We start from the raw sequence: 26836 nt of genomic DNA, 5'->3' as shown, positions 1-26836 counted from the left end.
GAAAAGCTCTGGGCTTTGCCAAGAGACTAAAATAGGAGATGGCCTATTGCAGACAGAGAAATGGTCCTGTCCCTACTGTTGCTGCCGGCTCAGAAGGGTCTACAAGTCTTTTGAGACTCCAAAATCTGTTAATATACTAAAAATTTATTAAGGATTTCTTGACTTTTTTCCTATCTCATTTGAATCTCTAAATATTTTCTTGCATAGCCACAATGTTATGAGCACACCTAAGAACACTAATAGTTGTTCTTTAATATCATCTAATACTCAAGTCATATTCACATTTCCCAAGCTGTCCTAGACATGTCTTTTAACCTCTGGTTTGTACAAACAAGGATCCAAACAAGGTCTACATATTAGTTATTATGTCTCTTTAGTCACTTTTAATCTGTCGCTAAGCCCCACCCACATACTTTTTCTTTTCCTGCAAGGAAACCAGGTTCAGTTGTTCTGTGCCACAGCTCACATCCTACAGTGTACTCACCACTTCAGAGTAGTTTATCTTTTACTTGGTGCATTATCCGTGTATTTCTGTATAAGCCCGAAATCTGACCTAACGGCTTGATTAGATTCAGACTAAGTGTTTTTGGTAAAAGTACTCAAAGGTGCTATGTACTTCTAATTGTATCACAATAGGACGCATATATTATTATTATTGTGATTATTGCTCCACTTTTAGTGATGCTCAGAATCACCAGTGACTTTAAGAAGTGACACATTGATCTCTCCATTATAAAACTGCCATTTCTCTATGACTTACAAGTAATTTTTGGAATGTTAGTTTCTTACTCAATAAAAGCACTTCCCCATCAACAATTCACTCTATGGTTTAAGCATCCAATCACTGTTGTTGCTTGTCCAGTCTGGTTTTTCATATAGACAAATTTTAAACCTCTATCTTCATATGTATTTTGAATCATTGTATGTTTTTTACATCGAATTTAATCCCAACAATTCTGAGAGCTGTTGAGGGAACTGAGATTCAGAGAAACAATTATTTACCAAGACACATTTACTTTGTGTGTCCGAAGTGGAACCCAGGCACGTACCTTACAATTCTAAATGCCTTGAAATGGTTTCCTGCCCTTTGTCTCCAAGGATACCCATCATATGTTCCTATCCAGGGGAGAAAAAGTTAGGAAAGAAGTCATGGGGGAACACAGTTTGAGGGGGTTACTTATGCAATTAAGCCTGAAATTCACAGTCTTTGGTTTCTCTTAGAGGTGATCACATTTGCCATAGAAATACTAAGATTTTTTTAAAGTCCCAGCTGGCAGCTAACCATTGCTTTTAGAGTATTGCAATACATCCAGCAGTGCAGAATATGGAATGTGCAAAAGTAGTACAATTTTCAGGACTGGACTGTGATATGAGTTTTATGAGATTTATTTTTTCTCTCTCATGTTTCATACCTTATTAGATGTATGATAAGATACCATCTGTCTCCCTACTGAGATTTGCTATTTTCTTGTCAGTAAACCTTGATTGCTTGTTCCCTGAATATGGTGCATAAACCTACGCTTGCACAAACCTTCTCATCCTATTTCTTTGTTTATTTTCCACAGAATGCTCAAGTAATTTCTGAATTGACACTTTTATCCAGGTTTCAGAAATGTCATTTTGGCTTAACTATAGATCCTGGAACTTATTGTTGTCTGTCCTAGACATATAAATGAAATCTGGAGTGAAAATAAGTATCAGATACAGATGTGTTCCAATTGTAGGAATAGATATTAAAATTAAACCATAAAAACTTTTATCTTGAGGATTTTCTTTCACTTTAAAAAATATTCATGGCAATAGAATATATCTTACAGGATCCAATAGAATAGTCACTAATAAGAGCTTTTTGGAAATGTAGTATTTCCAGACCCTGCATTTTGACAAGATCCCCAGGTGATTTGCATACTGAAGTGTGAGAAGCAGCACTTCAATACACTGACACCTTCTTTTACAAAGCATCTTTCAGGAGCTAAGCAAAGTGAACAACTTTTGTTGGAAGTAAAATAGGCACCTCTCATTAGACCTTTCCCTTAACAGTCTAGTAAAGAGTACTTCGATGATTAAAAAAAGGGGATGATAGAACTTCTCATATCATCATTTTTACAAAAAAAGAAAAAACCTTCCTAATTAAACATGACTGTTTTTCTCATGTTAATTTTGAGACAAAAAGAGTATGACTACAAAAAACTAAATGTCAGTTATGCTGCTCAGCAGTAATGTGAGGTTGGACAATGTCTTAAATATCGCTACCTCAGTTTTGTCACCACTTAGGCAATAGTGGCCTTAGAGCATGTGATTCCATTCCATCGTCTTTGAAGTCAGACTAGTTTCAGGTTAGGATCTGATCCCAGCCCAGCCACATGGGCTGAGTTACCCCGCATCTCAGAGCCTTGACTCCTTCACACACAGAATAGAGATAATAAGAGGGATGTGTGGTGAAGAAAGGGTATTGTGGGCTTCAGTTTTGTTGTATAGGAGATGTCCTATCTTATAAGCTACTGGGTATACACTTTGATGTTTGTGAAATTACTCTTTGTATATGTATATCTGTATATATATGTATATGTGTGTGTGTATATATATGTGAAATAATTTGTAATCAATTTTTAAAAACTATCATCAGATATGGTTGTCATGAAGGCTAAATAAGGTAATATAAAGTCCTTAGAACACTGTATCTGCTACTTTTTACAACGAATTTCTGGTAAATGCTAGTTTTTAGTAAGGGCCCTTTCATCATTTTATTTTTTTCCTTTCCCAATAACTTTTTGGCTCTCAATTTTTAAAACACTATTATCTGTGAAAGTGAAGACTCACGTCTATGTGCAAAGGAGAAATGTTTACAGTTTTAATTTATAAAACTCAGTTTAACTTTGTCTTTACATGGTAATATTGGATTTTCTGGACTCCATAGAGAAAAGTCAATATCAGTATTATACTTTATCTGAATACTGGCAGTATGCATATTTAACATGAAACCAAGGTTAGAAAGATAGCGTGTTCTAGTGGCAGGAAAGATTTCTTGAGTTACCTTCAGCTGAAGCAGTGGCAGCTTGGATATTACATCAGCATCCTGACATTAGTAACAAAGGTCAGCAGCCTCTTTTCTCTGACTTCCTTATTCTAAGCATCTATTGAACAGAGATAAAACAGTTCTCTTAGAATTGTTTTGCTGTACAAACAAGTTTTTTTTCCTTAAAAGTCTTCTTTGAAATTAAGAAACTTCTCTTAACCAGTGTGTCCAATTCGTTGTAGATGCCCACAAAGCAATTATAACTTAACAACAACAGTGGGAAAAGTCTTGCTTTTGAATCGAGTCACATAATATAATTTCAGTACCATTTTTAGAACTCCAGAGGCCAGAGTCCACTTCTCCACATAAGATCTTTAATCCCAGAAGCCCTATCATAGGACGTCTCTGTGTGTCCCACTTGCGAGAGTCTAACCCAGGAGTTCACCAGTATGTCTCACAGAACACTACTCCCAGGAGATGCCCCAAGAGGAAAGAGTTTTCTGGGAAATGCTGTAAACTGCAACATGCATCAGAGCTTCACTGTGCACTCTAAGGGCTTTGAGATGTTCTGTGGTAAAGAAAAAGGTGGGATTCTGCAAGCTTACTGACCTTGCAGCTCTTTTGAGGAGGGCGAGGGCATAACCTCCTGGTAAACCGCCCAGACTAATACCACAGTGTCTACTTCAGGACATGCTGACATAGCAGTAAGTGGGCATTAGATAAATACTGGGAAATGCATTCTAATTAGACTTTCTCAGCCGATTAAAGCACACGCACACAGCCTCATTCATCTTCACCACACCCAGTTATGGTTGGTAATTTTACAGATGAGGAAAATTGATACACACTAGATGGGGGATTTCTTAGGATCATACAGCCAATGGGTAATGGCATTTGGACAAAGTCAACTAATTCAAAGCAATATTTTTGATACTTTAATAATGTGTAGAATTTTAAGATAAAAGTAGTAGCAGTTAATGTATTGAACTTTTACTATATGGTTGCCTCTTTGCTTGATACTTTGCTTTTATTAGCATTCTCCCTTTTAATGCTCATGAAATTGGGCACTATTGTTGTCTTTATATTGCAGATGATGGAATTCAGTTTTACCTTAGAGAGGTAAAAAGACTCACCCAAGGCCACAAAAACGGTGTTAGGCAGGGCTGTGCCAGAATCCAGGTTGTAACCGTTATGCTCTGTCACCTCCCAAGTATATGGAAATAATTTATGAATTAGGAAATGATAGGTGTGTCAACTCTCCTCCACCACATCCACAAGCCTTCTACTAATCTTTTGCTTTTCAGCAGAAGTCTCAAGACTGGAGAGTGACCAAGAACTGCAGTGTTCACTGATTTTACATATAGCACATTAAAGAATAGCATTGGCTAGATTTGGGGATTTTTTTCCATTGGCAGCAAATTAGGAATCTTTTAAATATTTTAACATGGTAATCATCGATGTCTTTGGACACTGATGGAAGTAATCCCACATTATTTAGGGAATCAGAGAGGAATCATAGATAGGACCTCTTGAAATGATTTGGTTCATTTTCATACATTCAGATTGATTTATTTTAAGTGATACTTTTAGCTGATAGGAATGTTGAAAGTTTCCACGGAGAGACTTTTGACAGATTCCTTGTGTTTCCTTTTATTTTACTTTCAAATGTTTCATCTGCTGAGTCAACAGCATTATCAACCTCATTAGATCACTAGTCATATCATTAGCATCTATTTTATATGTGGTGAGAATAAAGTTGAAAGAGATTGTCAGTTTTATAAAACATGGCCATGTGTTTCTAGTCTATAGCTGTAACTTCTTTCAGCATAGTATTATTATCTTTATTCCTTTCAGAAAAACTAAATATTTTGAATAATTATTTGGTTTTTTCATTACAAGTTCTGTTTTGCCTTTGTTCATCCTCACATAGCAACTGAGGCCCTTTTGCCCCTGTTTTTCTTTTGCTTCTGACAGCATACAAGGTAAAAAGCTAAGCACAATTGAAGAAGAGCAAAGTTTCTAAGGCTGAGAATGGAATTAATGATACCTTGGAAAATCTGTTTGCCCTACCATCAGACAAAACTCTGTAATAACTGCAAGCTCTCCTTTGTGGTTGAAAAGATAGTAGTCATCAAGAGCTCACTTGATCTTAGACATGGGAAGAAATTTTCTCACACCCACACATGGATGATTGTATATGTGTTGAGACTTGTTGTAACTTGAATATTAGAAGAGCAAGGATACAACTAATGAAATCATGTTTCTAGAAATGGTTTTACTCTTGTGATATTTTAGAGCACTCTTTCCTAAGTTGCAGGTTGAGACCCATTAATAGGTGATGAAATCACTTCAGTAGGCACAACCAGTATGCTTTAACAAAAACAAAAATGAAACCTAATAGAATAGGAAATAATCACAGTGCATTACATATAATAAAATAATTGTATCACTTAATTTTTGTTCATTGTTTATGCATGTGTATGCATATGTGATTACTTGGGGTGTGATAAAAAAAATCTGTTTTAACTATAGGCCATAATAATAATTTTTTTAAAAAGCTTGAGTTTTCTGTCTTACTCTAGGGACTAGTTAATAATCAATCTAAAAAGTGTATTTGCACTATTCATTTTACTCCACCCAAATCATTCTCCAAGAAGTACAATTCAGTTACAAGTTTTCTTTTAAAGTCTAATCATGCTTTCTAGTATTGCAGAACTTAGTCCATACCAGGTATATCTTACTTTTTGCTTTTCTTTTAGTGGAACATGATTTCTTATCAAAGGGAAGTAGTTTTTTAGGGAAGTTATTGTTTTCCTTTCGTAGTGGATGGAATCAAAGTAGACTAAATAAAGGATTGGCTTGTGTATACAGGCATCTAGGATTTGTTCTAAGCTTATTTAGAAAGTAGCATGTATATCCACAATCCCTGAATAGCGGATGTTAAAGGCTAAAAGGTAGAGACCTATCCATTAATTTCAGGCATTTGGAGAATAGATATTGAGTCCATATCTCTATATTTGTACATGTCAAGTTAGTCTCAATAATTTACTTGTTAATATATGTTTCTCCTCTTGACTGTGGACTTCTTGAAGTGAGAACTACAGTATACTAAGTTCCTAGTTGTTTGTTTCCTGAAATTTTAATGACAGTCCGAGACTTTTTCCTATCTGTATTATGAGGCTAATGTTGAAAGTAGCCTTTAGTGTTACAAAGAATGTTAGGTGAATTTGGTAGGTTTAATTTTATTATTTTTCTGCTTTATATGTATTCATATTATAGAAAATTCAGAAGATAAATGTATAAATAAAATGAAAATCACTTGTAAACTTATACCATAGAAGTAAACACTTTAAATATTACATATCTATGCGTGGACAATATATTCTGTTTTAAAGTGTTTTTATGTTAAATATTCTTCTAAAACATGAGTAACTTCCTTAACATCACATTGCTTGGAGATATCAGTTTGGCTGTTCTTTTCTAATTTAGATTGTTTCCAAATGTTCAGTATTAAAATCTGTATACTTAAATTCTATACATAGATCACTTTGGGAATTCTAAAATATTCATGAATACTTGCACCTTTTTCCAGAATCTAAGCTTCATACATCAGTTTTATTCTTGTACATTGTTTTGAGGAAGTGGTGGTCAGTGTCACAAACCAGCTGTGGCTCCAAACAGACACCAGGATTTAGGCCCATTACAGAGAGACCACCCTGGAAGTATTCTATAGTCGAGAGGAGCTTTCAGTCTAGAAGAGGAGGAAATGATACTTAGTTTAGTCATCATGTGCTTTGGCAAGAAATTACAGTCGAAAGGAAGGAACAGATAAACATTGTGTAGTAGCCACTTTGAAGAGTGGTCAGATTCCGTATGGCAAAACTTCCTCCTCCCCTTTTCATTGCCCGTTCCCCCTATTTTGATGTTAGATAGGTGGCACTTTACTGTGTCACTGCCCACAACCCTACTTGGAGTTTAGTCATAAGACCGTGGTTTTATTTTTTTCCCTTAAAGATGGATCTTTATTTCTTTTAATTTTTAATATTTTAATTTAATATTTCTTTTAATTTTTAATTTTAATATTCTTAGAACCGTGAGCCCTCATCATTCAGCTATAGCAACTGTCAACATTTCTCCATATTTTTTCATTTATTCTGCTTCTCCCCTTTTTTTCCAGGTGTTTTAAGGCAAATCCCAGACCTTATGTCATTTCAGCCCTACATATGTCAGTAGGCATCTCTCAAAAAAATGGCATTTTCTTATGTAGCCTCGATACTACTATCTCACCTAATAAAATTAATAATTATCTGAAATTATTTAATATCCCAATTATCTATTTAAAAGATTTTATAAGGCTGGTTTTTCAAATCAGGATTCAAGCAAGTCTCACTTAATTGTTATGGCACATAAGTGTCTTTTAAATCTAAAATAAACACTTCTTTATGTGTGCCTCTTCATTTAATTCAATCCTGAAGAAACTAGGTCAACTGTATTTCATAGAGATCTTTTTATTGCAGATCTGTTTAAATGCTTTAATTAAAAAAAAATTAGGCCAGGTGCAGTGGCACACACCTGTAATCCCAGCATTTTGGGAGGCCAAGGCGAGAGGATCGCTTGAGCCTAGGAGTTCCAGACCAGCCTGGGCAGCATAGTGTAGCCCCTGTCTCTACCAAAACAAAAACAATCAGCTGGGTGTGGTGGTGTGCGCCTGTAGTTCCAGCTACTTGGAAGGCTGAAGTGGGAAGATTGCTTGAGCCCCAGAGGTCGAGGGTGCAGGGAGCAGTGATTGTGCCACTGCATTCCAGCCTGGGTAACAGAATGAGACCCTGTCTCAAAAAAAAAAAAAAAAAAAGAAAAAAAGAAAAAAGAAAAAGCATACAGGATAACAAAATACAAAGAGTATAAAAAAGTATAAAATAGAAAAAGTAAAAGCCTCCTCACTTCCATCCCCAGCCAGGCAAACTTGATTTACATTCTTTTTTCAATTCTTTAATTAGCCTTTTTATTTTCAGATCATTGTAGATCACATGCAATTGGAAGAACACAGAGAGATATTGTATACCTTTTACCCAGTTTCCCTCAATTAAAACATCTTTACAAACTACAATACCATATCACAACCAGGATACTGACATTGATACATAAGACAAAGAAGATAAACAAATCGATTTTTAAGTAACTTTTGTCTTCTTTGTCAGTTATTGTCAATTAGAGAGTCAGGCTATGAGAGATAGGCTACCTGAGTGTCAGAATGAGGTCATAAGAATAATGCTTCTCCCCATCTCTACTAAAAATATAATTAGCTGGGCACGGTGGTGCCTGCCTGTAATCCCAGCTACTCAGGAGGCTGAGGCAGGAGAATCACTTGAACCTAGGAGGCGGAGGTTGCAGTGAGATGAGATTGCATTCCAACCTGGGCAACAAGAGCGAAAATCCATCTCAAAAGTAAATAAATAATGCTTCTCTATTGGTTTTCATGTGTATGCATCTCCCTTCTTCAACACATGACATTGTAGGCATTTTGTCTCCCTAGCAGTTTTTCATTTTACCCTTTGGCATCTTTCTACCTAATCGTTTGAAATCACCCAAACTGTGGGAAATTCCTGATGTGGTTAATACCCATGGAATAAACTTATTATATTAGTCTTGCCACAGAAAACTCCATAAATAGTCTACTTCCATAGGTTAGAGTGATATTAGAACTTCTGATGACAGTTTGCTTTTTAATAAATTAGGACTCAGCACTTATTTTGCGATTCAGGTCTTTGGCAGAACAAAGACTCATGGGGTTTTGTTCTGATAGTTAATGGAAGAGAGAAATTTTCCCAAGGAAGTACAGATCCCCAGGCAAAGTAACGATGGAAATGTTGACGATTTGAACTTGCCTGCCTTGTGCCAGCATTGCTGGGTAAAGAAGTTTCCTCTTGGGCCTTAGAGTGGAAGTGGTGGAAGAGAAATATAATTACAGGGCTGAATAAAAGTGATACCCTGGCCGGGTGCAGTGGCTCACACCTGTAATCCCAGCACTTTGGGAGGCCGAGGTGGGCGGATCACAAGGTCAGGAGATCGAGACCATCCTGGCTAACACAGTGAAACCCCGTCTCTACTAAAAATACAAAAAATTAGTCCGGCGTGGTGGCGGGCGCCTGTAATCCCAGCTACTCAGGAGGCTGAGGCAGGAGAATGGCTTGAACCCAGGAAGCAGAGGTTGCAGTGAGCTGAGATCCTGCCACTGCACTCCAGCCTGGGCGACAGAGCGAGACTCCGTCTCAAAGAAAAAAGTGACACCCTAAGATTTTCCTTTGCTGACACATGTTACTTTAAAAAAATAAAATTTAGAATATGATAGTCACATGTAGGTTGATTCATATAATTGCTCCTTATTTTATTTAACTGTGTTTTCTGGAAAAAAAAAGTTTTTCTCTTCTTTTATGAAAGGAGAATTTCATAGTCCTAAGAAAAGTGACATTTATATATTTGAACAGGAGATTTCTTGGTGGCCTGGAGAGGTTGTGTTGTGTTTATATTTAGATGCATATTCGTTTGTACTAATTACCCTAGGATTGCTTTATGGGAGTGCTCAAAATACATGCTTACAAAGGTAGGGCAGGTAATAGAAGTAACAAGGACCTGGTGAAGAACTAAGGTGTTTGGCTCCTTTTAAGGGACAGCCACTATATCACTAGCCCTGTGAGAATGCCCAATCATGTGGTTGCCACGTCTTTCAGTTTTTTTTGTTGTTGTTGTTGAGATGGAATCTCACTCTGTCACCCAGGCTGGAGTGCAGTGGCAGGATCTCAGCTCACTGCAACCTCTGCCTCCTGGGTTCAAGCGATTCTCCAGCCTCAGCTTCCCAAGTAGCTGAGATTACAGGCTCGCACTACCACGCCTGGCTAATTTTTGTATTTTTAGTAGACACAGGGTTTCACCACGTTGGCCAGGCTGGTTTCGAATTCCTGACTTCTGGTGATTCGCCCACCTTGGCCTCCCAAAATGCTGGGATTACAGGCATGAGCCACCACTCACAGTTTGTCCTTCAGTTTTAAAGAGAAACTATAATTGTATTTTTTATTAAAGCCCTTTAAAGTCAACAAATAATTCAGATTTTAAATCAAAGCCCTGTGCACTGTGTGCTCCTGCACAGTATGCTTCTCTCTAGTATCATTTTCATTTAATTCTTGGCAATTTTATGTTTACCAACTGCCAGGGAGCCCAAGGAATTTAGCTGTCACCTCACACTTAACCAAACTTACAACCTTTATCCCTAAACCTGCTCCCTCTCTGGACTCTTTTTGCTGTTTATATTGGCCTCGGTGTTCCAGTCATTTCTGAACTGAACAAGGCCTTGGTGTTTTTTCTTCTCTTGTCCTTCCCACTATAATTCCCCAAAACCTGAGTCTGTTGATTTTGTCTCAAGAATTTCCCTGTTTTCTATTGTATTCCTTCCTGTTCCAGCCACCCCCGTTGCTAGCCCGCCTACTGCTCCTCTGTTCCAGATTCTGTACCCATTCTAGTTCCTGTAGCATTGTCCAGCCAGGTTGATCATCTTTTTCTAATACCTCTTTTGTTATCTTCCTACTCCAAAAATTCCATGTGTCCTTGTTGCCTACTATGTAAATTTCACTAATTCTGCCTAGATCTCAGGGCTTCATAGTAGTTTTATCTTGGCTGTCTAAATTTCCCCCCCGGCACTCCTTAACCCATTGATCCATTAAAGCCAACTCTACTTCCCCAATTCAGCCCCCTTTCAGGGGCTGCCAGGAATCTTGTGGGAGTTTCTGGATAATGGGTAGATCCTTTCCCTAGGCCTTGGCTGTTGAGATGACGTAGATTCTGGAGTTTTTATTTATTTATTTATTTATTTTGATAAACCTCTATTACCATTTGGCCCCGACACCTCAAGGCAAGAAGGAAGTGGAATAAAGGAAGACTCCAGGTGAATCCAACTCTAACTGGGGAAGATGCTGAGAGGGAAGAAGGCTGCTTTGAAGTCCTCAGATTCCCAGTATACCCAAGTTGAGGCTTCTCCATCAGAGACTTTGGGATGGAGAGGTCTTATTTTACTACCTTTGAGAGTTCCTACTTCAGCAGCTTTCTGCCTCTCTCCCTCCAGCTGAGACCAGAAATTTTTGCTTTGAAACATGAAGCTCTACTAACCACAGGCATTTTGCAACCTAAATGCAGCGTATGCTCATTCTCCTTGCAGCCCACCTAGTTGTGCATGTCCTTAGATAGTTGTGTGATCGACTTGGTCACTTTAATCAACTAGAACAACTTGTAGGTTAATAGGTGAACTTCCCTATTCAGAAAAGTCTTCAGATAATGTCTTGTTTTGATGAAATGCTGGTAATTTGCTGAAACATTCTTTCTTGCCTCTCTCCTTTGCATTTTGTTTAGACCCCTGATGTATATAACACATAGCACCTAGAATTATAGTTATCTGAATGTGTGACTATTTGCCATTTTACTCTGAGTTCTATGAGGTAACAAGTGCTGCTTTTGTGTTCCCAGCTTTTAACACCATGTCTGGTTATGAAAAGCACTCAACAGAGTAGATCCTTGACGTTTTCTGATTGTACATCCCAAGTCTATGAGGAACCTTAGAATCTGTGACTGTCATTAACTACGACATACATTTCAAATGATTATTAGGCCCAGTCCCCAGCTAAATAACTTGCAGCTAAACCGAGTTATGTCAGCTTAAGCCTCAGATTCTGACAGGAGCATTTTCTGTACTTTATCTCATTTAATCAGCACAACCACCTTCTACAGTGAATAATATTTTTTCTCCATTGTAAATTATTATATGACATTGACTTTGGGAGTGGCTTGGCAAATGCATGCAAGGCCTGCTTAGCAAGTTTGGATGGGTGAATAGATTATTAGAAAAAAATAATGATTAAATGATTTGTTTCCTAAGGGCTTTCCATTCTAATATGTGAAACATTTTGATCAACAAGAAGATAAAACTGGAAAACAAGAGATGAAATAACAATAGATATTGTTTTAATAATTCAATCTTCTTTTTTGTTTTTTGGTTTTCCTTCTCCCCCAAAACAATAAAATACGTAGCTTGGAGATTGTATTGGACTCTCAGTCCTCAGTAAGAATTAATTACCTTTTCTTCTTTTATTCCCCCCCGCCTTTTTTTCTTTACCAGGTGATGGCTGTGGACACCTAGTGACTTATCAGGATAGTGGTACAATGACATCTAAGAATTATCCCGGGACCTACCCCAATCACACTGTTTGTGAAAAGACAATTACAGTACCAAAGGGGAAAAGACTGATTCTGAGGTTGGGAGATTTGGATATCGAATCCCAGACCTGTGCTTCTGACTATCTTCTCTTCACCAGCTCTTCAGATCAATATGGTAAGAAAAGAGACCGGGGTTTCTCTGAGCATCAAAATTTTCGATATTTGCAGAGAAGGGCAAGTGGTTTGTTAATGAACAGTATATCCCGAGAAGATTAGAAGAGAAACTTGCTTGTGTAAGCTCTTGGGGGGAACTTAGAAGAATACATTTACTTCCTAAGCTGAAATAGCAAAAGACATCTAAGGAGATGTCAACCTTGTGTGTGTCTCAGAACCTTTGAGTGAGTGTCAGTGCTGCTGGGGAGAGAATTGGAGATACGTGACATTTGGTAAACCATCTACAGTTCATTATTCATTTGACAAATATTTATTGAATAGAAGAGTGACTATGTTTCAGGTACTCTGTCAGGAACTGGAGTGTAACAGTGAAAAAACAAAGTTCCTTTATGAAACTTGCATCTGCGGGGAGAGGAAGGTAGAAAATAAGCAAATATATCTGTAGTATGAGAGATGGTGAGAAAGAAAAGGAATAACAAAAACGAAGGCATCCAAAGGTGATGTAGAGCCTGCCTTTGTTTTTGTGCCACTTCCAATGGGATGGTAGGGAGGCATCATCAGTAAGTGGACATTTGAGCAGAGACCCAAAACGAGGTAAGGGAATGGACTGTTTAGGTATGACTGGGTTCAGAGTTTTCTGGGGAAGAAAACGGCAAGTGCAAAGCTCAGTTTCCTGAGTAGCCTTTGAAATTTAGTGTTTTGTGCTGTGAGATGTGCTGTTAGCCCTCTGGAACCTGAAATCACAGTCACAATGACCCTTTGATCCTAAGCCCAAGGAAATTGGGCAGTTCGAAAACGATAACAAAATCTTGCATACATTCTTTTGAGTATAGAGATTTTGTGAAATTCTCTGTGCACACAACTTTAAAAATGATACACGTTTTAGGTAAAATCCTGTCTGCCTGCTAGCTCTACTGATAATTTCTCAGACACTCACAGCTTTCTCACCTGTCTTGATCTTTGCACTCAGAGTTGCTTCCTCACTCCTGCTGCCTCTTCCTACAGTTTAGAAGCCCAGACAAGCCTTGTGACAATTCAGAGATCTAAACCAGCTCCCATGGGATAAAAAGATCTAAGATCGATTTTTAAACCCTAGGAACATTGTCTGTTTAATGATGGTTGAGTTACTCCGACAGAGTCAAGATGGTAATTTCCATATAATTGTTGGTAACTTTTTAACTGTAGTTTGACTCAAATGGGCAGGATGACACTTCCAGGGATGCTGAAGGCCCCTGGGAACACTTATTGTTCCATTACCTCTGGTAATCTAATGTGTGTTAACTTATGGAGGCATTTGTCAGGGAGTCCCTCAATAGCCAGGAGGTTTCTTTCAGATTTTGAGGAGGGGGTGAGTGTCAGAGACGCAGTGTGAAAAGTGGTGCAAAGTGCTGCAGGGCCGGAAGCAGCTTTTCCACACGGGTCTCTTTGGGGAAGCATCTGCCTTGCCCGGAAGATGAGCATTTCATTCCACCTGCTGACATAACAGTGGAGGAATCATTCTGTTGCATAAGACTGTCACGTCAGAGGCTGAAGTGAGAGCAACTAAGGGAAGCAAATCCTCCCAAAGCAGGATGTGGAGAATGGATGTGGCTTTCCCACACCAGGGAGTTTCCTCCATCATCTTTGAGGTATGTTCATAAATATACACAAAGGCAGAAAAGGTCAGGGGCGGTGGCTTATGCCTGTAATCCTAACGCTGGGAGGCCTAGGAGGAATGATGGCTTGAGCTCAGGAGTTCAAGCAATCTAGCCTGGGTAACATGGTGAGACCCCCATCTCTATATTATAAGAGAAAAAAGACAGAAAATAATGGAATTAACTACATATCTCAAGCCAGCTTGCAAGGTGATCATGATCTGCCTCCTCATTTCTAGATTCTTGAGCTTTCAAGCTTAGATGCCTCACTAGAAAATGAATAATGAATTGCAATTCATTCATAGCAATAAAGCCAAGTAATTTTTCTCCTTGAATTTTTTTCTATATAAATTGAATGTTTGTCTTTTGGAAATAAAATGTATACTCATTATAGAAATAAATATATTCAGTGCCTATTGTATGCCAGGCACCTGCTTGGCTCTTACATATATTGTCTAGAATCCCCTAATCCACCTTCCAAGGTAAATAATCAATGCCTTCCACAGATAGGGAAACTGAGGCACAGTGTGATTAGGTTAACATGCCCAAGATCCCAAGAGTGTACGACTGGGGTGAAAGAGAGATTTATATCTGTGTCTCTGTGGCTGCAAGACACCTACTCCCACTGCTGTTGTCTCCTGGTTTCACCATCACCAAAAAACCACATTGCACTATCATCCTTCCCGGGTGGACTAGCCCATTATTACACTATGCGGCAATTTCGTCTAAAACACAAGAAGTCAGTAGTATTTTTGATTGAGGATGTGCTTAAGATAAACTATGTAATGATGCTCAGAATTTCTCTCTTTTGTGGCTACTTTAAAGATTTCCGGTGACCAAAAACACTAACCCGACCTATATTTTAACTTAGTTAAATAAACCCCTGGTCTGTTTGAACATCCTCCAGGAATGCAGAAGGAGGAGGAGACAGAAGTGCTTTGTCTTTCAGTTGCTGGCGCTCAGAGAGTGGACATTCCTGTGCAGCTGTTGCCCAGCTTCCTGGAAGCGTGGAAGGGTGGGAGGCACCTCTGCAAGCTGATGTGGCCACAGGATCTGGCATGGCTGCGGAAGCAGGGCCCTAGTACCCTTGCAGACTCCCAAGGATCTAGAGCTATATTGCCTGAACCAGTGAGAGAGGGGAATGTCTGCTGAAATTCAGCAGGGAGAGAAGGCGTGTTATGGAATACCACCTTTAATTCCAAAATATGATGGCTTCTAATGATTATATGTGTGGCAGAAACAGCAGAATCGTTTTAGTTTATCCTGCCCGATATTTTTTATTAACCAACTAATTGTTAAAACCCACTGCCAAAGGATTTTAAAACTTAAAACTATCAGAATTTGAATGTGGAGTAAATGTTTTGAAAAAGAATAATGTTTCCTGGCATTAATGTTTGCAAGCTCTGCCAAGAGTGGACATACTTGTGATAACACTAACCATTGTGAATATGCTAAAGTTGTATAGTGTTCATCATTATGCAGTTAATGTTTAATGGTTCCCCACCATGTCAATTTTGTTTTAAATATTTGGTTTATATACTTTGGGTATTTTGATAATTCACATTCTTGCTAGCAAAAATGCGTTGTAAACAAGTGTAAACACCCACAACAACTTTCACAGTAATCTAGCAAAATATGCACTTGATCTCACTGTTTCCTAATACAGACAAAATGGGATTATTCTTCTGTTTGTCATATGATTACGGCTGATCTTTCAGATTCAAGAATCCATTAGAAGAATGTACTTGTATGCCTATGACTGAATTAAGACACTAAGATATGTGTGCTATTAATATTATGCTGGCCAAAACAAAACAAAAAAATCTTTAAGAAGTATCATGCTTTTCTTAGTAGACATCATTTTCACTATAGCTAGGGGAATTCTAGGTTTTTGTTTAACAGACCAAAGTAACTGAGACTCCCTTTGAAAAAATGCTAATATCCGTTTTCCAGTCTGTGGTCCAATTCAGGATCATAAAGCAGTTACTTGTCCTGACTTCTCAGTCTTCCTTTATCTTTTGAGAATACTGACCAGTTATTTTACAGAATGTCTGTCAATTCAGTTGGTTTGATGTTTCCTCGTGATTGAATTCAGATTATGTATTCTGGGCAGACATAATACTACTACTTTTTAAAGAAATCTTTAAAAGGCTTGCTTATGACAGTTTCTAACATTAGAAATTATGAGGTCATGTGTCCCTTCAAGAATGAGAACTAAATCTGCATTAAATTTCTTTGCTTCCCTCTTGACTATTTGATTACATGACTCTTCTTTTTTCAATCAAAACTGCGTTGATTTTTAGGTTATTTCAAGCTGAAGTGTCTTCCTGGAGGAGTTCTTTGTTCTTCAGAGAGGCCCATGTCATATGAAACTTTGAAAGGACTCAAATATAAGGTGTTGCCTTTTTGTAGAAGACAATTTTGGAGAAATCTGGGCACATAAGATAATAGAAAGTTGATTAAGGTAGCCTACCCAGGCTGTTCTAGGATTGAACACACTTTGAAACCTGGAATTTGAAGATTCAGACAAGTAGTTTATTAAAGAACATCTCTTTAAATTTAAACATATTGTATAAGACATTTAAGATGACTGCCTTGGTCCTGTTCTCAGTTCCCCCCTCCCTCATTTTACATATATGTGGTAAAATAACAGAAGGTTAGTTATATAAAACACTGAAATATCTTAAACTTTGAGGAAAAATAGCTGCTGATTCAGGCGTTGTGTCACACTAATATACACAGATTTAAAATATTAAATATATAATGTTGTATTTATTTAGAAGACTGAAGAGGGAAGGCTTTGCCTTCATACTGAAGATACTACTCTTAATTTTACAGCCCTTTAGTGAGCTTGTAACCTTGACTTCCCCTCTGGGTAAATTCCATTTCTAGTCTTACTGACTAGAATGGACTTAGACTGGAATATTCGCTCAGAGGTTTGTTTTTGCCCCCACTGCCGGTAGGGACCTCAGAGGAGGTCATTTCTGTTTTCCTGATCTTTCAAGAAGGTTGAGTCTGAGTTTCCCCCTGAAAGGTGACCTCCAGACTGGATGGAGTTCGGGGTGGTTCGGGGACTGCCTGAAGAGCTGTTGGAGCAGTCTTGGCAGGAACCAGACACTGGCCAGTCTTCATAGGCATCTCAGGGTCTCAAAGGAGCTTGTTCTGATGGAGACTCTAGACTTTCCCACCTGGATCAGTGTGGATCAATAAAACCAGGCTGGCCTTGAAAATGAATTGAAATTTTTGTTGCTGCCTCGATATTACGTTTAGGAGCACAAACTCTGTAATTGGACTCCCTTGCCTCAAATTCCTGCCTACTCACGGGTGTGAGCCACCACGCCTGGCCTTTACTGCTTATTTCTAAATTGCTTGACCTTGAGCAAATTATTTAACCTTTCTGTGTCTCTATTCCCTCATATTTAAAATGAGCAGGCCAGGTGCGACGTCTCATGCCTGTAATCTCAGCACTTTGAGAGGCTGAGGTGGACGAATCACTTGAGCTTAGGAGTTTGAGGCTAGACTGGACAATATGGCAATCGCCTGTCTCTATGAAAAATACAAAGATTAGCTAGGCATGGTAGTGCATGCCCGTAGTCCCAGCTACTTGGGAGGTTGAGGCAAGAGGATCACTTGAATTCAGGCGATCCAGGCTACAGTGAGCCATGATCGTGCCACTACACTCCAACCTGAGTGACAGACAGAGACACTGTCTCAAAATAAAGTGGGCAAAATAATAGTATCTACCACACATAGTTGACTGGCACACTTATATATGACTTTAAAGAACGATACCTGGTACATAGTAAGCACTAAGTAAACGTTAGCCATTATTATTCCTCCTCCTCCTCCTCCCCTATCCTCTGCCCCTCTACTTTACTCTTCCTCTCCCTCTTCCCAGTCCCCTCTTCTTCTTCTTCCTCCTCCTTAGTTGTCTTGCATACTGTTTATTGTTTGTCTAAGATGCCCCTTGTTCCTCATAATACCCTGAGCACTCTGTTCACAAAACAGAGGCTGAGCTCCAGCAGCACACCCTACCCTACTCCTCCTGGTGGATTCCTGGTAATCCAAGAGTTTGCCCAAATCATGCCAAGCTGGTGGCAAGGGTTCACTGAGCCAGAACTAGCTCCATAAACAGATTTTCTACAGTCTCATGAGATGAACAGAGAACACATATTCTCCAAGCAACAGTATATTCAGTTTGGCTATTTTATTTACTTCACTGCCACTGCCAGTGTACGTCTTTGCATATCTTTCTCATTGAAGGACCTCTTGATTTTTCTCCTCTCTGCTTTCACCAGTCTCAATTCCTTCTGGGCCATTTAATGTTGTGTAATTAAATACAGTTGCAATAATTTCTTTCCTTATTTCAAAAATTGTTAATTGTGCCCCACCGTCTGTAGAAACTTGCTAGCTTAGCGTTGACGCATTGTCTTGCTTTCTTCTTCACTCTCATTTCTAGCCTCATTTCTGAGTCCTTCATCTCCATGCCGTTTCCCAAATGCATCATACAGTTTCATGGCCTAGTACATTTTTACAGTCGTTGATGTTATTCCTTCCATGTCCCCCTCTTTTTCTTCTTTTCCTGCTTTTTCTGTCCCTTCTAATACACACCCCCCCACACACACACCCACACACACATGTAAAAGTAAACCCTTCAAGTTTCAAATTCAGAGCTGTCTGCCTTAGAACCTTTTCTGATGTTCATCAGTTTGTCCCTTTTCTGTGCTCATGTTCTCTTTCTAAAGTTTCAGTAGAGCATCAGTTTCGGGTTGGGATAATTATTGTAGCTTCTCTGTCAGATATAGGGTGCCCTGAGCCAGGAATTACATTTTATTCATCCTGTTTTATTCACCTATTATTTATCATAGTCTTACAATTGCAGTTGCTCAGTCAGTGTTCAAGGACTGAGATTATAAGTAGCTTGATTTTGGCAAACATATTTAAAAATCTGGGTTTTTACAAAAGATAAATTGGAGTGTCAGTATTCACACTGTGGGGAAATTTACACTAAGATTCCTCTATAAACATTCCCTCTGCATTTAAAGAAAGCTTTGGTTTACATAAAATTTTAAAACTATGCTTATTATGTGGAAAAGACCAGGTAATGATATGGAAGGTGCCTGTGAGTGAGCATTCAACTATGTGCAATGCACTGGGCTTAGTACCTTAGCGTTACTAACTCATTTAACCCTTATAACAGCCCTGTGAGACAGGTCCTGTTACCAACCTTTACACATAAGGAAACTGAAGCTCAAAAAAGGCCAACTAACATGCTTATAAGATCACTTAGTGGGACCTGGGATTCAAGTCTGCTCAAATGCTCAGAGGCCCTGCTCTTAAGCACTGCACCATCCGATTCAGTGTTTGTGTTGAAAGCCATCTGACCTGCGGCTTGTGCATAAGAAGACCTGAGTTGTAGTTCTTGTTCGTCACTTGCTGGAAGAAATGGAAACTTCTCCAGGCCTCCCCACAGGAGTATCCGGAGAATAAAGTGGGAGTCTGAGAAATCACTTACATAGAGTTCCAGTACAAGTTTAAAGTTCAAAAAATGTTTCTTAGTCAAAATGCTAAGAGGAGGCATGGTGGCAGTGACAGAAAGAAACTCTTTACTAGGCCGGGCGCGGTGGCTCAAGCCTGTAATCCCAGCACTTTGGGAGGCCGAGACGGGCGGATCACGAGGTCAGGAGATCGAGACCAACCCGGTGAAACCTCGTCTCTACTAAAAAAATACAAAAAACTAGCCGGGCGAGATGGCGGGCGCCTGTAGTCCCAGCTACTCGGGAGGCTGAGGCAGGAGAATGGCGTAAACCCAGGACGCGGAGCTTGCAGTAAGCTGAGATCCGGCCACTGCACTCCAGCCTGGGCCACAGAGCCAGACTCCGTCTCAAAAAAAAAAAAAAAAAAAAAGAAACTCTTTACTATAGGATCCTAATTGTAGTCAGTTAAATTGGTTGTGTTCTGCATCATGATTTGTACCAGGAAGTTCAAAAATTGTTCTCCTCCATTTTCTGTACTTCCACTTCCAATCACTATCTTTTTAAGCTTTGTCAGTGACTTACAAGTACAATGATGTGAAGTCAGCTGTTAATGTTTGTGGTACACTAGCAATGAGAGAAATAGGAATAGTTGGAAATAATACTAAGTGTTTAGACTCCTAATCACAACAGGTTTCTGCATGCCATTTTTTAGAATGATACCTATCTGACATATTGCAGTAAGATCGACTCATTACATCTTATCTGTTGAAGTTTTTTAAATCCCAAGGAGGGAAAAGCCCAAGATTGACAGTCTCGGTTTTACAAATGGTTTATATGTCTCTGAGACATATTATGAAGTAGAATGAAAAATGTTTATGGCTTTTAAAGATAAAACAAATAGACTTCAAAGAAATTTCCAGCTCACAGAGAGTGTTTTGGGCTGCAAACACCCTAGAAGTGCGTCCTCCTCTATGGTTGAGGCTACTTTGGTGGAAATTATTGAGAGGGACTGCTTTATCTTTGTTTTGTTTTGCCTTTTATGCCAAGATAGAATTCAGAAAGAATCTTGAACATATAAAATGTTATATCAACCAGAATGCTTTACTCTAGGTATTTTTTAACACAACCATAAGCCTCAAGGAGAAAACGCTATTGGGTTCCTCCTCCTCTTTCCCCATAAATACTTCCCTGGAGACTCACTGTGATTCAGTTTCAGTAATTGCCATCTTTCATTGGGAGAGAAGTAATGGCTTAAGTGGGTAGTGAACTCCCTGCGTTGACACACTTCTTGACCTGGGTCCTGTAGCCCCAAGGAAAGCTGCACCTTTGTCTAAGAAGCCGCCTGGTTCATTTATCATCTGCCACTGATTTTTGTGCGGGAATGAGAGACCAAAATTCTCCAGGGATACCACTTACTGTTACGTGACTATGGTTTTAATGGCACAGTTCAGGAATATCCCTTTTTTATGCTAATTTCTCTCCTTTTCAAAGAAAATGGCCTTGACAATTCTGTAATTTTGTACAATGACCCTACTGCAATTAGCAAGCAAGGACAAATCTGCGATTTGACGGCATCAGAGAAACACATCGAAAATGGACACAAATCTAGTGGTGTTTGCAGCTTCAGCATTTCTGGAGATTGTTTTATCAGCACGCCTCTGAGCACAGATCTGGGCCACGAGGAATACCACTTTCCTGGCAGCGGAATATTCCATGTGGCTGGCTCCACCCACATGTACTACCAGGGAGGGTCACTTAGGTCAATCAAGCATGTTCTTATCTGTCGTAAGAAAGAATTGTGTGCGTCAGATGATGCTCCAGAATGTTAACGAGGGTTTTCTGGAGGTTTTGTGGTGGTGGTGGTGTTGATTTATGACAGATCTTTCAGGAGTAGGTTTTTACTTGATCTCTCAGTGGTTTTTACCACTGACAGTATGGTGGTTAAAAAAAAAAAAAATCAGAAATAATACTACTAAGAGAAAGAGGTTTCTTAATTTCTCTAATGGCATACATACTGTTCTTTAAACATGTCTCTTCTCTAGATAAAACAATAATTTAGTTCTATCAGTTTTAAGATAAAAGCCTTATACTCATCTGAAGTGACTTGGAACAGTTTTTAACCAAACCATCATTGCCTTGTAATGTCCAGAGTTTTGGGCACACAGTCCAGGAGAATAGAGAAGTACTATACATTGTTGTACAGACTGTCAGATTGCCAGAGAATCAAGAGGATTTCAGACTTGGCTTGTAGCAGACAGTTTATTCTTCCTTGTAGGACAGCTTTCTTTTATTCACACATGGAAAGATAAAGGGTTTCCCTTGCAGCTGCTAATGAAATAGTAGCCCCAAACAGGGAATATGCTGAGAGGAACTGGCCTACTGTGCTCAAAGAAGGCAATTCCTATAGTTCTTGGCCCTTTATTCCCTTTGTCCAAGGAATCAGCCCATTGTCTGCTGAAGCCTCATGTCTGGTGCCAAATGCCACAGGGCTGTTCCATTTGGTATCTCTGATAGTTCTTCCCACAATATAGTGCCGCCAGTTACATTCCACAAAAGATCAAAGTTTTTCTTTTTTCCTGATTTTTCTGCCTACTTGATTAACTGCTGTGCCCCAGTGTGATGGGAATTTGTGACTGCAAAGTAAGATGGAACCTGCCATGCAGACAGATAGATAGAAGTGAGAGAATGTAGGAAGTTAGATGGCAAGTCCAAGTGCTATAAAACACATAGCACTGCTGGTTCTGAAGCAAACATCCATGCAAAATTGTGCGTCCTATTTTTAGGGAGGGGTTGGATTTCAGTCTGACTGAACTGAAGTACGTTTGCCAATCTAAACACTGCCTGAGCCCAAGAATATAACCACAATCAAAGTTAGAAGTCACCGAGCTCTCATGTGGATTTCCAATGAAACTGTCTTTGTAAATATTTAAATATAGGTGTAGATCCTTTTTAAAAGTCAGGAGACCTTTGGAGAGGACCAACAGTGAAGTATATCGCGTGGGCAGGGGTGAGTCGAGAAAGATTTTCTTTTCAGAAGACGAGAGATAATCCTTAAAGGAGTCTGGCGGAACACCGAGGACATTGCTTAGGACAGACTCCCAGGATCTTTCCGTGGTTTCCCATTAATTATTTTTCCCCTCACTGCTATCATATTTTTCCATTTTTCTCTCTTGCCTTTTAACTCTAGGAATGTAATTGTTAACTTCTAGTCTATGAAAAGGAATTTTCATCTGTCAGACCTTGAGGCAGGCAATAATTTGGATGTTTTGCCCTAGGCAATACTACAGCCAGTATTCAACTCCTGTCCCCCACCCTGAATTAAAACTCACTATTCTGATGTTTGTAATCATGATGAAATGATCAAAATAACTCTTCAGGCCAGGCACTGTGTCCCATGTCTATAATCCCAGCACTTTGAGGAGGCTGAGACGGGAGGATTGCTTAAGGCCAGGAACTTGAGACCAGCCCGGGCAACATAGTGAGACCTCATCTCTACAAAAAATCAAAAAATTAGCTGGACGTGGTGGCACACACCTGTAATCCAACTTCTTGGAAGGCTGAGGTGGAAGGATTGTTTGAGCCCAGGAGGAGCCGTGATCATGCCACTGCACTCCAACCTGGGTGACAGGAGAAAGACCCTGTCTCAAAAAAAAAAGAAAAAAGAAAAACAAATATCCTCTCAATGATGATATTTATACAGAGAGGGTATCTCCTACCCCCTCTAGAATGTAGTTACAATTTTGCAGCACAGTAATAAAAATATGAAAGGGATTGATGTCTGTGTGGTAAGGGTAATTAAAGGGGTATGTGTTTACATTTTCCTTCTTTGATCTGCTTCCAGAAATATTTACATGCTTATCATAACTGGGAGGATGAAACCAAATTAGAGTTTTACTATATTTATGTTTTTGGTCTAGGAAATCATATATATTGCACAACTTAGTATGGTGGTATACACTCTTATTTGTGTAAAATATGTATACTTTTTGCAACTTTTCCTTTCAACTGTTTCCTGAAATCTAAAAAAAAAAAAAAAATCTAAACAAGTTCTCGCTGATAATCAATTTAGACTTGCTTACCTTACAGTTTGTGTTTTGTGGGGTTTTTTTTTTTTGAGATGCAGTCTTGCTCTGTCACCCAAACTAGACTGCAGTGGTGGGATTGTGGCTCACTGCAACCTCCACCCCCCAGTTTCAAGCAATCCTCCTGCTTCAGCCTCCAGAGTAGCTGGGATTACAGGCACCCACCACCATGCTTGGCTAATATTTTTTTGTATTTTTAGTAAAGATGGGGTTTCACCATGTTAACCAGGCTGGTCTTGAACTCCTGACCTCCTGACTCCGCCCACCTTGGCCTCCCAGAGTGCTGGGATTACAGGCATGAGCCACCGTACCTGGCCACCTACAATTTTCATTAGAACTTATTGGAATGCTATAGAAATGTAAGGAGAGATTACTATCATCATCACCATTTGGGGAGGGGTGTATTAGTGGGTTAATATAAAAAATGTGATTTGAAAATATTGTAACTTATTAAAAGCAACAAGTTACAGTTACTTCATAATATTCATCCTTAGGTTTACAAAGCAAGTATCTTCACCCCTCATATCTGTGCAAAGAACAGAGGAATTTCAAACATATCTAAAACAAACAGAGTAAGTTGGAAAAGTCAAGTATAGCTGTCTGACTCACCTTAACTTTGCAAAAATGCTTATCATTCTACTTATTTAGTCTGAATTGCCTATCTGCTGTGCTTGTGAGCAAGACTAAAGTTTATAAAAATCCATATTATTCATTACACGAATTTTTTTTCTTGCTTCTTTACACTTCTCTTCCTGACTTCTGCATAGTATTTCAAAGTGACAAGATTAAAAATATTTTACGAATATCTTAGTTGAATTTGGCTTTTAGAAACTGTTGTAAAAAGAGCATTTCTCTTCAATTCAAACAGTTTTTGGGAGGCTGTCACCTGCCAGGTACTATACAGTCTGTTGGAGATAAAGGGATGGATATAAAAGTTCCTTGCACTATGGAACATAGTCTAAAGAGAAAATAGGTATTACTTATTTTTTAATATATTCATTTATTTAATAAGCACTTATATAACTCTTACTATGTGCTAGGTACTATTCTAAGTAATTGGAAACTATTAACTCATGTAAGTAATTAGATATGATGAGTGCTTCTAAAGGGAAGTGAACGTTTTTATTTAGATTTCACTATAATTTAGTAATAGGAAATGCTAGAAATTTGGCATGTGAGGTCAAGCATATAGCGTTTCTTTCTTATTCTATAACATCTTCAGAATGTGAAACTTGGAACAGAGAGAAATTGGATCCTTTATACCAGGAGGGCAATGCTTAGTTGTGTAATGATCTTCTGACTCTTTAGCAAGTGTATTAGTCCATTTTCATGCTGCTGATAAAGACATACTTGAGACTGGGCAATTTACAAAAGAAAGGTTTAATTGAACTTACAGTTCCACGTGGCTGGGGAAGCCTCGAATCGTGGAAGGCAAAAGGCACGTCTCACCTGGTGGCAGACAAGAGAAAAGAACTTGTGCAGAGGAACTCCTTTTTTAAAAACCATCAGATCTCGTGAGACTTATTCGCTTTCGTGAGAACAGCATGGGAAAGACCTTCCTCCATGATTCAGTTACCTCCCACCAGGACCCTCCCACAACACATGGGAATTCAAGCTGAGATTTGGGTGGGGACACCCAAACCATATCATTTTGACCCTGGCCTCTCCCAAGTCTTATGTCCTCATATTTCAGAACCAATTATGCCTTCCCAACAGTCCCCCAAAGTCTTAACTCATTTCAGCATTAACTCAAAAGTCTGCAGTCCAAATCTCATCTGAGACAAGGCAAGTCCCTTCTGCCTATGAGCCTGTAAAATCAAAAGCAAGTTAGTTACTTCCTAGATACATTGGGGGAACTGGCATTTTCATTAGAACTCATTGGAATGCTATAGAAATGTAAGGAGAGATTACTATCATCATCACCATTTGGGGAGGGGTGTATTAGTGGGTTAATACAAAAAATGTGATTTGAAAACTGGCATTAGGTAAACACAGCCATTCCAAATGGGATAAATTAGCCAAAACAAAGGGGCTGCAGGCCCCATGCAAGTCTGAAATCCAGTGGGGCAGTCAAATCTTAAAAGCTCCAAAATGATCTCCTTTGACTCCATGTCTCACATGCAGGTCACGCTGAGGCAAGAGGTGTTCCCATGCTTGGGCAGCTCTGCCCTTGTGGCTTTGCAGGGTGCAGCCTCCCTCCCCAGTGCTTTCACAGGCTGGTGTTGAGTGTCTGCAGCTTTTTCCGGTGCAATAGATCTACCATTCTGGGGTCTGGTGGCCCCCTTCTCACAGCTCCACTGGATGGTGCCCCAGTAGGTACTCTGTGTGGGGGCTCTGACCCCACATTTCCCTTCTGCACTACCCAAGCAGAGGTTCTCTATGAGGGCCCCTGCAGCAAACATCTGCCTGGGCATCCAGGCATTTCCATATGTCTTCTGAAATCTAGGTGGAGGTTCCCAAACCCCAATTCTTGATTTCCATGCACCCACAGGCTCAACACCACACGGAAGCTGCCGAAGCTTGGGGCTTGCACCCTCTGAAGTCGTGGCCCGAGTTCTGCGTTGTCCCCTTCCAGCCATAGCTGGAGCAGCTGAGACACAAGACACCAAGTTCTAGGCTGCACACAGCACAGGGACCCTAGGCCTGGTCCAGGAAACCACTTTTTCCTCCTAGGTCTCTGGGTCTGTGATGGGAGAGGTTGCCCTGAAGACCTCTGACATGCCCTGGAGACATTTTCCTCATTGTCTTGGGGATTAACATTTGGGTTTGTCATTACTTATGTAAATTTCTGCAGCTGGCTTGAATTGCTCCTCAGAAAATGGGATTTTCTTTTCTATTGCACTGTCAGGTTGCAAATTTTCTGAACTTTTATGCTCTGCTTCCCTTATAAAACTGAATGCCTTTAACAGCACCCAAGTTACCTCATGAATGCTTTCCTATTTAGAAATGTTTTCCACATGATACCCTAAATCATCTCTGTCGAGTTCAAAGTTACACAAATCTCTAGGGCGGGGTCAAAATGCCACCAGTCTCTTTGCTAAAACAGAACAAGAGTCACCTTTGCTCCAGTTCCCAACAAGTTCTTCATTTCCATCTGACACCACCTCAGCCTGGGCATTATTGTCCATATTGCTGTCAGCATTTTGGGCAAAGCCATTCAACAGACCTCTAGGAAGTTCCACATTTTCCCGTCTTCTTAGTCCTCCAACTGTTCCAACCTCTGCCTGTTACCCAGTTCCAAAGTCACTTCCACAT

The 26836-nt window shown here is 39.4% G+C and overlaps 1 protein-coding gene across 2 annotated transcripts in view; it reads left to right on the top strand.

The window, feature by feature from the left end:
- The window catches only part of DCBLD1 (discoidin, CUB and LCCL domain containing 1), a 68099-nt gene that overhangs the window by 9117 nt on the left and 32146 nt on the right, over positions 1-26836 (top strand). For both annotated transcript variants that reach the window (XM_031667468.1, XM_031667469.1), the window contains exon 2: positions 12177-12389. In XM_031667468.1, coding sequence (XP_031523328.1) covers positions 12177-12389 — 213 coding nt within the window. The remainder of the gene's footprint in view (positions 1-12176; positions 12390-26836) is intronic.

This window comes from Papio anubis, chromosome 6 (genome assembly GCF_008728515.1).
Source record: "Papio anubis isolate 15944 chromosome 6, Panubis1.0, whole genome shotgun sequence".
Taxonomy (NCBI): domain Eukaryota; kingdom Metazoa; phylum Chordata; class Mammalia; order Primates; family Cercopithecidae; genus Papio; species Papio anubis.
The sequence above is the reverse complement of the archived record's forward strand: the minus strand, read 5'-3'. Positions and strand labels throughout refer to the sequence as shown.